The sequence below is a fragment of the Adiantum capillus-veneris genome, chromosome 6 (assembly GCF_014529385.1).
Source record: "Adiantum capillus-veneris isolate H3 chromosome 6, ASM1452938v2, whole genome shotgun sequence".
In the NCBI taxonomy this organism is placed as follows: Eukaryota; Viridiplantae; Streptophyta; class Polypodiopsida; order Polypodiales; family Pteridaceae; genus Adiantum; species Adiantum capillus-veneris.
The window spans coordinates 153339369-153354597 of NC_140936.1; the positions used below are offsets into that span (position 1 = coordinate 153339369).

A 15229-nucleotide genomic window follows, 5' to 3' on the forward strand; every position below is an offset into this window, starting at 1 on the left:
GCCTTTGCTCAGCAATCGACCATGATGTCTTCCTTGCCACCTTAGAAGACGATGATGATGCGGCGACAACCCTATAGACGGAAGCCACCAACTGACGCGAACTTCAGTTCCCACCGTCACTGTTGAAACCATGCAGCCAACGCCGTTGCCACCCCTGCTGCGTGGATGATGGAAAAAATTTACTTGGTTGAATCTCTATGTAAGTTAGCTCAAAAAAATGTTTATCGTAGGACCAAATTTTGGGGCACCTGATAGACAAATGTGTGACTTTCAAAAGATGAAGTCGCTTATTCTTGTAGTGCCTCATTTCAAGCAGAACTGGAAGATGTCATGGTGGAATGCGTTTTTTTGTTGCGCAAAAAAAATTAGTTAGCAGGTCGTGAAAGTAGATGATGGATTTGTCCCGGAGTCCACACGCTTTGTCTACATTTTTCTTTGTCCTTTTTTGCATGACAGCATTGTTGGCCAAAGCTCCTCAGTAGCTCTGAAAATTTGAATTGGCACCTTCTCCATTGACTCCATCTTCCGATGAGTCTTCTAAGTCACCTCACCTTCCCTGGAGAGAAGATCCTGACAAGTAAGTTCCCTATGCAGCTTTCAAGTAATGCTTTGAAACATATTCCATGAATAACCACACAAAACCATTCCTAAAGGATTCAAATATTTAACTAGAAGTATGCACAGAAACAATGATACTTCTCACATTCCTCTAGACAACGTTCTTATTGTAATGCGATCGGGTGAAGTCACGAAGGCCTTTTTTGAAAGTGTGGTCGGGATGCTGCTTGCTTTGAATTCTTGCAAAACTGCTCATGCGTGCTCATTCAAGTGCTCCTCTTATTGCAGATCGCCTTGCAAAGCTTCCATAGCCATTGCACTCGACTTGCTATAGTTCCACAGCTTTCTCTCTCCAATATGAGAGAGAGAGAGTGTTCCAACCTGTGTGCTACCTCTTCGTGTATGTGTGCACGAGTGTCTGTGCCCAATGCTTTCATCATGAGACACACATGTACGAATGACCATCAGCTTCAGGATGGCATTGACAACCCCGTCATTATCATCTCCATTTGCGATGCACATGCACGGCTCCATAGTGCAATTTTGCAGCCGCTTGGACATGATGACATTGAGCACTGCACGAGAGAGAGAGAGAGAGAGGCCGCCGGAGGCGGCCGGCCATACTAGTTTTATAAAAAAAGCTACGCTGCAGCTGGCGCCCGACCCTTATAATAAGTTTTTTAAAAATCTTCAATATCATGAGCAGGAGCGCCGGGCGCTACTGCTAAAGAAAGGCGTTGTTTGCAAGGTGGTTGTGGAGGATCCCCCCACTCCCCTCGTGAGTCTTCACATAATCATCACACGGCACTGTGAGTTCAATTCTAGTGGGCTCTCCCAAAAGCATATTCCACACAGCGATCAGCTGGCCTTGGCGAACTTCAGTTCCGTGGTCTTGCTTGCGAGCGTAGCTGATCGCCAACCGACTACTAAGTCACCCTCTTGCAGCGCAGTGGCCATCGATCACAGGTAGTATACCATCATCTATATCTCACGCGGGCAGCTGGAGATGGGATCAACGTAGCAGGTTGTTGGAGCGTGCTGGACCGTTCGATGCCATGGCCAGCTTGCCTACCAAAACGAATGAAAAAAACTGCGATGCGCATTAAATTCAGTGCCGTTTACAGCCGCTGTCCAGCGCGCAGAGGCAGAAAGCCTTTTCCAGAGTTTGCTCCCTCGTCTTTAGCTCATGCTGCCCATACGCCTGAGTTTACTTTTTAGCAGAGGCTTGCATTGCATCTCTCAAACCTTCATGAAAGCTATGGCGGCCATTCCTGCTTGCTCTTAGCCCTTCTCGACCTTGCCTTCCTTCTTGTGAGCCCTCAATGCAAAAGCGGCTTGCCCTCCTGCTCTCATCCTTTCTCGGCCATGGCAACCTTGCCATCGCCCTCAATGCAAAATATTGGCCCATTTTCCTGCTATGATCCTCAACAACGCTATTCACAATAGTCCAAGCCTCCATTCTATTGCAAGGCCCGATTCCTATGCATAAGCCCTCAATGCTGCTCGATGCTTGACTCTGTGGAGAAAAGCTTCAATATTAAGCTTCAACTACCTCATTTCTTAGCTTTGATGATGGACATTGCTTATAGCACATTCGGGCATCCGGTTCTCCAAGTGAGCAATCAACGCAATCGGCAAATTGGGTGAAAGAATCAATTTTCGAGGCGGAGTTTGGGCAAAAGAAATCAATTTCGGAGGCGGAGATTGGGCAAAGCACCAAAATCAACACAAGAGGCTTGGGCAAAGTGTGGGTCTGAATGGAGGTTGGTACTTTATGGTGATTTTTTTCGCATCAGTGAAGATTTTGAATACGTTTTATTTTGTTTGTGATTAAGTGAAGCAATATTGTGGAGTGTAAGATGCATTAACACACTGTAAAATCAAGTATATAATCAATTACAGTTAGAATTTTGTGTCTTTAGAATGGGGCTTTTTACATTGAAAAGACTAGAGAACTTGACAGTGCGATATTGACGCGCATCGGAAGATTGTCCCAATAAGAATAGAGATTTTCAAAAAAGGATCGATATGATGCGCCATTTAGAGAGTTGTCATCAAATTTTTCATCACCATTCCAAAGCTACCATGTGGTCGACCTAAGGAGAGAGAGATGATTCAAAAGCCCACATCATCTAGAGCAATTTGGCAAACCAAGAAGCGCTTCACTAACTTAGATTTCAAGATTAAGAATGCTAGAAACAAGCATCTACTAGATATAAAGAAGAGGGCACCGATCGTATGGGAACGTCGACAACATTGACCACGTAAAGAGAAAACCGATGAAACATATGATGAATGGTTAGATTCATATGTGAAAGAAAAGATGGAGCAATGGGAGAATGGGATTCCATATCGTGTGCAAATGATTGAACGACATATCAAAATCGGCTATGATGACGTGGTATGTAGCTACTAAATTCATTTGTTTTTTTAATAGATAGTGTAAGCCAATCATTGAGTAAAACATAACTCTTAAATCTTTTGACTATACATCAACAATAGAGAAGGAAAAAAAAACGCAAGAAGGAGATGGAGGATCAAGCTGATGACAGTGATGAGAAGGCACAGGAGGATAATGTCCTCGAGCAAAACCATGGGGAGCCCACTTCTGTAAGCCACTCACCTCATCCAACTCCAAATATCCACATTGTATTGTTGTCCAATACCATGTATTAAAACGTTTAGTGTTAATTTTATTGATATAGATGTCACTTGGAGTTGAGAATACACAATTGCCCATGGCTCCGCGAAAGTCTTGTAGAAGATCAATTTCAAACTCACTTTCTTTGATTACTGGTACACGACAGGTAGGGATTTATATAGAAGTAAGATGAAAATTTGATTTTCATTAGTGCTTTCACTTATGGTTCTAGTTTTGTTATGTTCTCCATATTCTTCCTCGTAGCCAAATTTGTATGCTAAACCAAAAACTCCAACTACACCTATAGAGATAAACTCCCCTATCGGGAGTAGTGGGACTAGAGATATCTGTGGCACCATTTCTCAAGGTGTTTTTGATTGGAAAATTCCACCTACATCATCTAAGGCTTCCAAGTTGGAAAGGTGACTCCTCTCTCCTTGACCTTTCGCTTTGTTTTCTGTTGCATGCACAATTAGTGATTGGATTGATGTATTTTGCTATGGGATTGTGGTATTTATAATGACATGGTCTTCCATTTGAGATCCTCACGTTATGGCATAGTAGCGGATTGCGATATAAACCTTATCAATGACATCGTATCTAGTGAAGCCAATACTCAGTCAATGAATATGTTTGCCTTGTAAGTCTATTACTTTCTTCATTAGTTATTGGTTTTTTGATTGATTGAGTGCTAATAAGTAATAAACCACACGTGGATTGTAGATGGATGGAGCACATTTTTTCTAGTGACATTATTGAGCATGTTTGGTTCGTGGATAGTTTGTGGTTTTCATATATGCTCACAAATACAAGTCAACTTGCTGTGGAGAATTTCTTTGGAAAGGTGGACTTAGCAGCCCAAACATTTACATTCTTTCCAATTATCAGTAGGTATGAGGAAATTTGTCTACCCTAAGATCGCTAGAGTTCGTCTTAAAGTTCAATTAATAATAGAATTTGTATCACTTTAGATCACATTGGACTCTCATGGTATTTTATAATGGCCATCTTCGCCGCTTGTCTGGGTTGCCATTTGGGCAAAGTTCTCTCTTGTTTTTCGACTCCTTATCCATGTGCTCAATAATTGACTACTTGCCACACATAGAGAGGTACTAGTCAAAATTTATTTGTTGTATGTATATATCCATAATTATTAACAAGTACTTACGTGAAACGAGCGTGGTTTTCTTAGGGCACTCGCACATTTCTCCAACTACTGCTCACATGAGGTTATTAAGGAGGAGCTTTTGAAACCTCGACAATATTGTCACATTGACTCAATAGAGGTTTGATAAGTACTTTTGTAGGTTTACTATAACTGTCATTGATCCTTGGTTGAGATCTTTCTTAATTGATGCTTTTTGTAATTAACACCTATGCAGCCAAATGGGTTTGATTGTGGCTATTATGTCATGACAATTATGAGATTTCTCATAATGGGAGGTATACAACACAAAAGATCAAGGCAATGGGTATGTTTTTGGGCTTTGTTTCAAACTAAAAATTATGTAGTTACTGTGTGTTTAAGATGAAGAACTTGTGTATGCTAAAATTTCTTGTTTTTTTTTGTAGCTATCAAAAAAAATGATCAAGCATGAGGATGTGGAGGAGACAAAGAAAATCTTGCATAGTTGGACCCAAAAGCTCTTGGTTGATCATTAGGGACTTTATATTATGGGCCATGGCATGTCACCTTTTATGGAGTTCCATTTTACTCTCTTATGGTGATCATGACTTTTTGCATTCGCCAATTTTGTAATGGAAACTATTGAGAACAAAAAAAGATTTTGTTTTGGCCAATGCCTTTCTATTTTCAAATGAATCCTTTTGTAATAGTTCGTTTCAATGAGAGACAATGAGCATGTGAAAGGGATTTGAGTTGTATTGATAAGGTATTGCAATAGAGTTTTTACAGCACATTTTTTGTAATGGTGTATCAATTTTATGCTTCATGGTGGTCTTGAGAATTTCCAACTTAGGGCAATAGAGTTTTTATGACACATTTTTTGCATTGATGATTGATTATGTTCTTTGGAATAAGAGCCAATTTGCACAAAGTTGAGATGTACTTACAAGGTAGTGAAATGGACAGGATATGCCACAATTATTTCTTTTTTGCTTTGGTCTTCTAATTTACTTACAAATGTACACAAAGTATCTTCCAAGGGTGCACACTAAGCTTGGGTAAGACGCTGGAAAAAAGTAAACTCGGGTACCCGAGTTTACTTTTTTCCAGAGAGGTGAAAAACCAAATATGATCCATAATAAGAGATGTGGCAACAAAGAAATTTCATGGCGAGGTGAAATAGTTTAAATCACTCTCCTAATCTTTGAGAATTGAAAGAAATTGAGATCTACAACCACCAAGAAAAGGGAAAATAAAACTTCAGATAAAATCTATTTGAATTGGAATGTGTTCTCTATACACAAGGAGAATCCTCATAATGGAGGCAAGGACCCTAATCTTGTTACAACCATTGTCAAGGATCAATGTGTAGATTCTCTCTTCATTTTCAGAATCAGGATACTCACATGCCACTATTTGACAATAAAAACTATTAGAGTCATCACAAACCTGAGCACCTTGCCCCACGATGCTCATCTCAGTACCATCAGAGCAATGTTTTTTTGCTAAAGGCAATAATGCATGACATGTATGACACGAAAATGTACTAGCAGGATCTACAATCAATGTCTTAGTACAACAATGAGGGCACCAAAATCGCGCCCTTCCTTCAAAACACACTCGATGTCGACCTCGTTGATGCTTTCTCCTTAGTACACCTGTGTGTTGAGGTGGCTTTGGGTGTTGGTTAGTAGCTATGCTCACATGATTGGGTTTAGGGTTATCTTCTTTGGATCTTTCACGATGACCATGACCTAAACGAGTTTGGGTCACATGCTCCTGAATTTGATGCACACTACCACCAGTTGGCATGTCTATAAGAGATGGGGACACCAATGATCTCAAGGCATCTCTTGCCATCATCAATTGGTGCATGATTATCTCTTTCTCTTTGACACTCTTTGATGGTAGTCCTTCTTGTATAGCTAAAAGGGTTGCCTGGACTTCTTTGAAGGTAGTGAGCACCTCTTCCTCTTGCAGGTTTTCACCAGCATCAATGTCGTTAGAGTCACCACACATCATCTCGTGTGCATTGTCCACTATGGGAAAAATGGTATTCAAGTGGGGAAGGTATTGCATGACTATAAGACGAACGCCATATAAGTGTTTACATTCTGAACCCCAATGTGGACAGTCACAGTAGTTGCTTTGTAAGCTCACATAGTACCATATATTTGGAGTAGTCATGCTCCGTATATGAAATTGCAACAACATCTCATCCACAACTTGCAAGCTTGTTGGGTCCTCTTTGTATCTTTGCAAGAGCTTCTCCCCTTCTTTTAGCTGATGTGTGTGCCTTTTAGATGATCCACTTTGCCCAAATCGCTTTGAATCGGCTATCACCAATACATATTTATTAGGATAGTTTCTAATTAACAAGCAAGAGAAAGTCACAAGACCATACCTATTTCTTGCTTTTGTTTGAAGAATCTCAACAAGGTTCCCCCCATGCGATTTCCAGTCTTAGAGTCTCCCACAAGGGTATGTAATAACTCTACAATTGATCGATTGATACGTGCTTCCAAAAGGGTATACTTTATGTACTGCCACAATCGCTCTACTAAATTTGTAGTGTCCACATTGCCGTGGTTGAAAAGCCTTCCAAACTTGGGCCATCGTTTTCTACACATGCAAGAATCCCCACACCAACCATTTGTGATGTATCGAACTATATTCTGGTAGGATGCATATCTTTGAAGCAATAGTTAGTATCTTCCCACAAAGTCTTCCACTGTTGCACTATGCATGAGATTTGACATCTCCACGTATACATCTCTGTGCATCTCCATGGGAACCTTCCACAGGAGGAATGTACTATCACAAAAAATTCCCTCTATTCACAAAACATGCTATAAGAAAAAGAAATACCTGTGGAAGAAGATTTTCAACCCAAGCCTTCTTGGTGTGGAACCAACAAAGCAACACATGGCAAGAAATTTAGGATCGATCACCATTTGCCTCATGCATCCAACAATGCGGATCTTCCTCCACTACATTGAGTAAGGCTTCAAGTTCTTGTTGTGATTTATCAATAACAAGAGCACTAGGACGGATGTGTCCCATTTTTTAGAACACTTTACGAAGTGTTAGCTCTAAAGCTATAACCTCATGGAGACCACCAACATCTGAGGTGCACAACATGAATCATATAGGAATACCCACACCAAGTTGATTGGGAAGCACAGCCGCAAACAATGGTAGACCAAATGCATTTGTTTTGAAGTACTATCAATTGCCCACGAGTTATTTTGAGAAAAACACATAGCTATCTCGAGCATCCATTCATCTTGCAATATTAGGATGAATGGTCTATCTTTTGGATCCATGGCATTGGGATTATATGGTTGGACGTACAACACCTACATGTAACAACTTATCAAGACATAGTAGTTATGGTAAAAATACTCTCATTGGTTTGGATCTTACCTTATGTAGTTTTTGCAAGGCTAAAGCTTCCATATACATTGTTGTCCAATCATCATTACTTACTCTATCTGTAAAAACCATACACACATGCCATTAACTTTCACATTTTATTACACTCACTAAAGATTCTAATCATACGTAGTTGTTTAGAAGTACCTTCAATGCGAGCTCGATATGAAAACATTTGGATCTCCCCTGGGATCATAAAGAATCTGTAGATTGTGCGCTCCAGCATGGAAGCCCTTTTCATTTGGATCTTTTCTTTGGACAAGGACAATTGTGCAACATGGCCAGAGCTTCCAACATCAAATAAGTCATCCAAGCAACATTTTATGACATGTGGGTGAATTGGCAAATGATAAAGATCACTTCTGGACCCAGGAACATTCCCTTGATGGACTGGGTTGACAATAATGCGAACATCATCGTGTTCCTCTATGAACTCCACTTGTACCTTGAATGTGCAGCCACACTTCTTTGATGTTTGCAGTCGCTTGATCAATCCACTCCGCTTGGGTGTTCCTCCTCTATGGCATATATAGTCCACTTTGACTTTGGAAGGTGTATGCTTCTTTGACGATCGGGAAATCACTAGCTTGACCTTGTGCTCTATCATTATATGTGTGAGATGCTTGTCCACATCCTCTCTGTTTGTGTTGATGATGGACATTGCTGGCTTATTGAGATCAAAATCATTGCATCGAGTATTTGACATGTGAGGATTCTTTTTAACAATGCATCCACATGAGTTTACAAATGCCTTGATGTAAGCTATTGGTATTCCATGGCGATGAATATCAATAGACCATTTTACCTTGAGAACTTGGAGAGTTGAAGTGACTCCTCGGTGTTGTTCACCACCTTCATTGCAATGAGCATGCCTAACAATGCTTTCCCAATCTTCAATGCAAGCAATCCGTAGCTTGGGTTCCACTTTCAAGCAAAGTCCAAGCAAACCATCTTCATCCTGTAGCAAACAAAGGATCTCTTGTATTCTTCGCCACTTCTTAAGATCTAGCATTCCCCTAGTGTCATGTTTTTTCAAAATATCCAAGGGTATGGACATTCCTTCATGTAGAACCATTATCATTAAGTTGTAAGTTCCTCTATCAAAAGAGAAAAATGTTGGTGACAAATACTGGAGAGGATCAACCACAACCACATCGAATGGTTCAATGTTTGAAGTATTGCATGACTCATTAGAGCTTGTGCTATCATCAGAGTGATTTTCAAGGTTATCACTTGTGAAAAGCCAATCCATGGTAATCAAGAGTACCAAATATGCTTAATACATAGGGAAAAGTGTGAATAGTAGAGTAGTGGAGGTTATGTAAACAACAATGCTTGAAAACTAAGAGGAGTGGTGTGTGTGTGCAAGGAGAGAAAGCAATGGCATGTGCTTGGAAATAGTACTTCACTTTCACAAGCCTCCTTCCCCGGATTCTGGAAAAAAGTAAACTCGGGTACCCGAGTTTACTAAAATACCCAAGTTTACAAACTAACATAAGTATCTTGGATTATAGCACTATCATCATAATATGCAGAGGGTACAATCGTGAAAGCTAGAGGAAATCTTTTTAATTCTCCACCATAAAAGCACCTTACATGCTGTGCATCCAAATTTAAAAGTAATCCGAAATCCCCTCCGTTGTCCCCACCAAAAGTAAACTCGGGTACCCGAGTTTACTTTTTTGGCGCCGACAAAATCAACGGATCTCCTTTGTAGATGTGACTTTTGGCCCATTTCCACCCTTGATCCCATCTCCCATGCTCGTGTTAGATATAGTTGAGGGTAGTATACACAAGCATGCTCGTTTTTAATCAAGGTTCTAAAAAAAGACGCCAAGGCTTGACGTTAGCTGGTGGCTCCATGAGAGAGAGAGAGAGAGAGAGAGAGAGAGAGAGAGAGAGAGAGAGAGAGAGAGAGAATGTGTACCCTAAATAGAACTTGGAGAGAGAGAGAGAGAGAGAGAGAGAGCGAGAAATGAAATGAAATGATAGACTTCTACCCTAATGCGCCATTACCTTCGAAAGGCCAAAATGATCTATGAGACCAGTCCACTACAAACTAGAGAGAGAGAGAGAGAGAGAGAGAGAGAGAGAGAGAGAGAGAAAGAGAAATGAAATGAAATGAAATGATAGACTTCTACCCTAATGCGCCATTACCTTCGAAAGGCCAAAATGACCTATGAGACCAGTCCACTACAAACTAGAGAGAGAGAGAGAGAGAGAGAAATGAAATGAAAGGATATATTAACATCTTCAATAGGCGAGAGAGAGAGAGAGAGAGAGAGAGAGAGAGATGAAATGAAAGGATATATTAACATCCTCAATAGGCGAGAGAGAGAGAGAGAGAGAGAGAAATGAAATGAAATGATATATAAACATCTTCAATAGGCCATACGAGTGGACTTCTACCCTAATGCGCCACTACCTTCAAAAGGCCAAAATGACCTATGAGACCAATTCACTACGAACTAGTGAAAGAGAGAAACACTACTAGAGATTTAAAGGATGCATATCAAGAGCCTAAGGGCAGAGTTTAACTTAAAGAATAGATAGCGGCCCAAATTCTTCCCTAAATAGATTATGATGTTATGAATCAAGGCCTTTGCCTTCACCTTTTGCTAGAGAGAGAGAGAGAGAGAGATGAAAATGAAATGAAATGTTATATTAACATCTTCAAAAGGCCAAAGTGACCTATGAGACCAGAGCGTTACAATGTGGTGGATCCGATACAAAGTCAAAGTAACAAAATCAGAGAGAGAGAGAGAGAGAGAGAGAGAGAGAGAGAGAGAGAGAGAGAGAGAGAGAGAGAGAGAGAGAGAGAGAGATGCCATAGTTATACAGGTGTGCTTAACTGGTAAGTTTCTCTAATAGATCTCGTGCTCTTTCATCAAAACATGGAGAAGGAGTGCTTAGAAGGCATCACTCACTAGAATGCAAGGGAAGTTACTCAATTTGTTAATGGCTACTTGGGTTCCGATCGATACACATGCACCATACTCAAGAGTAACATCAACAGAAGCAGTCTTCTATATATGTATGTGCCTTCATGGGAAGCTTTGGGAGTGGACATACCCGGACACTCAGTTGCATTGTATAGTTGGGCACAAGAGAAATTTTGACCTCAAAGATCTCGTTATCGCAAGAGAAGCATGGCCATGGTAATGAGAAGGTGTCCTCTTCAATATTAAATTTGTAGGATGGACAGGCTCTTATCCAAAGCAAGGCACCAACCAAGCAACAAGTGCCTCTCTCTCAGCCTCTCCCATCAATTTTGATCCGTAAGAATGCTCAAGAGAAATCCTTTCTTAGAAAGAATTATAGTTGGGAACACAACAGATATAACAAAACTTTAGAGAATATCCGAAAAAGGGTTGAGAAGGGTCTGGGTCTATTCACTATAGAAAAGTTCATAAATGGTGACCTAAGTAAAGACAAGGAGATGAGAGAACAGATTGAAGACTTTATACAGCACAAAAGGAAGACATTGATATCTTTTGGAGGCATTGGGGACAAAGATGGTGAGTACATGTCGGAGAAAGTGATCTTTCAAAAGCTAAATCAGCATAGATGCTATTTGCAATTGAAAGCTATGCCATTCTCTAGTGAAAAAAGCAGGGGGTATCGTTCTCTAACCATTGATTTGGAGGACAACGAGAATCAAACTCAAGATAGTTTAGATAGTATGGAAGCACCAAAAAGCTTGTGGATAATCAAAAGGGATACCAATAGAGTGTGAGCCCTCCTAAAAGTGTCACAACCATGGTTGATGAGTGTTATGTTCCTGCAAGATCTCACGAGCTGGTCTCCATCATGGGCTCATCTCGAATCCTCTCACATGAGAACATCAGCTGTAGATATGGTTTGTTTCCTCAAGCTGTGCAACAACAATATGTCTTTATTCCTTTCTTAGATGGAGATACCAAGGATATTGCCATTGGTACAATCTTTTCAAAGTCTTGTGATGGAAATACCTATGCAAAGTGGAAGGTGGAAATAGAATCTATCAACCAAAATGCACATGGATGTTATATCCCTGGAAGCGGTATGCAGGTGTCATGTTTTCATGTTGTAAGTATCTCTTTTGAATGTGATATCCAATGCGCAATTGTTTCAAAAAATGAGAGTGTTAAACTGACAAAAAATGCCTTGTGTTTAGGGACAAGTCATAGAAGTTCCTATTGTGTATTTAAAAATGCTTGAAAGTGAATCCTCCTTGGAATTACTTGTAAGTCACACATTTTCTTTGTATTTGAATTTCAATTAATTTCTCTTTTTTGGGACTATTAATAAGGTAGTTTCAGCCTTCCAAGGAGGAAAGCCCTTCCTTCTCTTCACAACAACTCTCAAGTGTGCACTCAACCATCGGCGAAGGTGCAAAGGAGTGCTATGAAGCACCAATAGAGGTACTCGGTTCTTCTCACTTTTATTTTAATTTTGCTTACATACACCTAAGTTCCTAAAGACCACACGTTTACATTTCAAGGCTAGTAACACTCCAAACGCGTCATCCACATACATGCAATCAAGCAGCATATCTCCTGAGTATAAGTTGGGACATTCACAAAAATCTAAGGAGGTCAATAGCCTTTATTTTGTTTGTACTTTGATTTTAATTTAGCAATCTTGTGCCCTCTACAATTTTATTTTTCCATTCCCCTAGGTTATAGTGCTACCTATCAATGAATCGTTCACAAAAATTGAATTACCATCCTCTTGTGGCAAGAATGATTCTTGGCATGCGCATGACAACGTTATGAATCAGGTTTGCTTAGTAGAGTTATAAGGTTTTGTACATTTAGCTTTTGTAGAAAATTTTAAAGTATTCAAGAAATTGTTTGGAATATTTATCTACTTTGTATATTTGTTTTTATAGAATTTTGGAAATGACTCTCCTCTAACTGCAAATTTACCTATTGACTTGGATCATTCAAACGAAGAAGTAAGAGAGGTAGATTGTGATCTTTTCCACAAAACCAATCACATTCAATTCCTCAAATGTGGCTATGTTTAATGATGTTGGTGTGTAGCCAACATGGAAGATGTTTGATACATATGGTGGAAACAGGTGAAGACCATGTCATTTCAATCATCAAGATTTTTGTAAGGACTTCTTTTTATTATCGATTATGTCATGGGTTGAGACCTACTTTTTCGCTTATAGATGATAGTTAATTTAGATGCTTAACCATGCATTGGTAGACCTTGATGACAAAAGTGATATGGAGATATCTGGAGGGGTAAACTTCTTTGGTTTCTCCTCTTATTGAGCTAAATCTTGTGACTTGCATGTTAATATCAATTTTGTTTTAGAATGATGATGCTACACCACCCATTAACAAATCAAAAAAGAAGCCAAAGATCATGTGCTTAAATCAGCTCGTGGTAAGTGTCTTAAACTCCAAAGTGTGAAGAAAAAAAATATATCTATTAATGGTGTTTGAATGATACCTATATGTTTGCTTATAGTGTGGAAACAAAGATGAAGGAAATATACCCTCAAAGAAAAAGGTTAGAGATTGGTGATTTGATGTCATTAAAGGACGTCTCCCTTGAAAGGGATCAAGAAAATCTTGTTTGTGCAAGCATTGAAGGATCTCACAAACAAGAAATCATCTAGCAATGACGCCGCCATTTCAAGGGTCTGCTCATTGTCAACTCTTTGGTAGAGACTTTAAATCTCTATTTTGTAATGATTTTGAGATAGAATGGTCTTTGCAGCGTGAACCAAGAGAAAATGGAAAAGCTAAAAGAGTTACCGAAGTTCCTGCTAGATACAAAGAGAACACCTCTACCCTGGTACAAGCCCTTTTCTTGGTATACTGATCTAATCAAGCATTTTGAAGGTTGTGCATTGTTTTTATTTATTGCAGGTTTGCAAGTCTAAAAAGAGGAATTTGAATTCTTCTCATAACGAAGTCACATTATCGCCTCATGTATTTCTACTAACATCTTTGGTCTTATAAATGAGCACGTTGCATTGCAAATTCAATAGATTTTTTATGAAGGTCCTTACATGAGTGTAACATACCTTTTGTAGAAAATAAGGCACTTAACAAGACAACAAAAGAAGCGATAGCTTTGAAAGCACAACATAGACCTCATGTATTTGTGACTAGCTGACTTTTTAAAAGAGTTGCAACGAACTACGCTAAAGGAATCATTTGATTTCAAGAAAGAATGCCAAGATTCAGAGGCATTGGATGTTTTAGTGTCTTGGGCCATTGGGCAAAAACAAGATGAAGCTCAAAGACACTAATACGAAAGATATGGATCAGGATGAAGTTGAACTTGTTTAAATCAAGTTCACTATGGAACTTTGGTTATATACGATGTCTCTATTTTGACAAAAATTTTGGCCAGTTTGGCATGTAATGCATAAGCGCATATCCGAATTATAAAGCTAAAAGATTTTGTGGGACAAGTTATAATTGATATGATTTCAAAGCATTATTGCTCTTGTTGCGGTCTTGAATGTTTGATGTATGTTAATTGATTTGGCCACTATTAACATTTTTTATACTATACAACTATCCATAAAAGATGTTTGATTTGAGGTTATCTCCATAATTTGGATAATGTTATGCGTGCAAGATAGAGATTCCTTTCAATATGTGATAAAGTCATAGCTATGAGACTACATTAGAGGTGTTGAATGTTTCTAAAATGTAAAATTTTTAAGTGTGAATAATATCACTATAAAAAAGATTATATGTGAGAATAAGATCCTTTTGTCATTGTGAAGTGAAAAAGATTTACCCTATTCAAGTTTTTGCAATGACAGTGACGGTTAATGTCTCCCTTTTGCATAGATAATCAGGGCAAGGTTCGAACTAGAATTTTTTTCCACTAGTTTTCTACCTATCCAATGTATTGATTAGCTTGTAAAAAATTGCAACTTAAGAATGAAAATTTCGATGTCAAAAGTGGAAATAATTTACAGTACTCAAGATTGATAATCTCTTGGTTAAGAGTGGAAATATTTATCATTATAAGATGTATGAGTGAAAAATATTTTCATCAGAACTATAAAATGTAGAATGAAAATTTTTCTGAGGTGCTAATTTTTACCTACTTTGCAGTACAATCTTTAAGAGCCTCGATTGGAAAAAAATCACACCATGAACGTGCAAGGTCGTGAGTGCAAATTATTTTCATATTGTGTTTTGGTTTTCACATTCCATAGAACCAACAAGTATTATGCGTTAACAAATTTTTCTCGTATGAATCAGAAAGATAACAATAATTATGAGCTCGATTATTTTTCATGTCAGTACTTTATTTTGCAAGAGATTTATTCCTACTATGAGGATAAGAGAAATTGATGCATGGTTTAAAAAAATAACCATTGGGAAAAAAAAAGGAAATGAGAAAAATAATTCACACTTCCTAGGTTTTTTACACATTAGGGTGCAAAAAAGGGTGGAAAAAGGACCTTTGTTAAAGTGAGAAAATGTCTAGAACTTATAGTG

The 15229-nt window shown here is 38.9% G+C and overlaps 2 protein-coding genes across 2 annotated transcripts; one reads left to right on the forward strand and one right to left on the reverse strand.

The window, feature by feature from the left end:
* The first annotated feature begins 1458 nt into the window (after positions 1-1458).
* On the forward strand, positions 1459-5072 carry LOC147456515 (uncharacterized). The gene is made up of 11 exons (XM_086515495.1): positions 1459-2321; positions 2481-2959; positions 3061-3168; positions 3264-3365; positions 3464-3621; positions 3741-3839; positions 3923-4090; positions 4171-4308; positions 4392-4485; positions 4582-4671; positions 4772-5072. The coding sequence occupies exons 2-11, from the start codon at positions 2882-2884 to the stop codon at positions 4859-4861; spliced, it is 1125 nt and encodes a 374-aa protein (XP_086371621.1). The 5' UTR covers positions 1459-2321; positions 2481-2881; the 3' UTR covers positions 4862-5072.
* A 513-nt stretch (positions 5073-5585) lies between these two features.
* Positions 5586-8772, reverse strand: LOC147456516 (uncharacterized). Its single transcript, XM_086513857.1, has 4 exons — positions 7908-8772; positions 7752-7819; positions 7630-7684; positions 5586-5830 (listed from the first exon to the last, which is right to left on the reverse strand). The coding sequence occupies exons 1-4, from the start codon at positions 8770-8772 to the stop codon at positions 5586-5588; spliced, it is 1233 nt and encodes a 410-aa protein (XP_086369983.1).
* Between the last annotated feature and the right edge of the window lie 6457 nt (positions 8773-15229).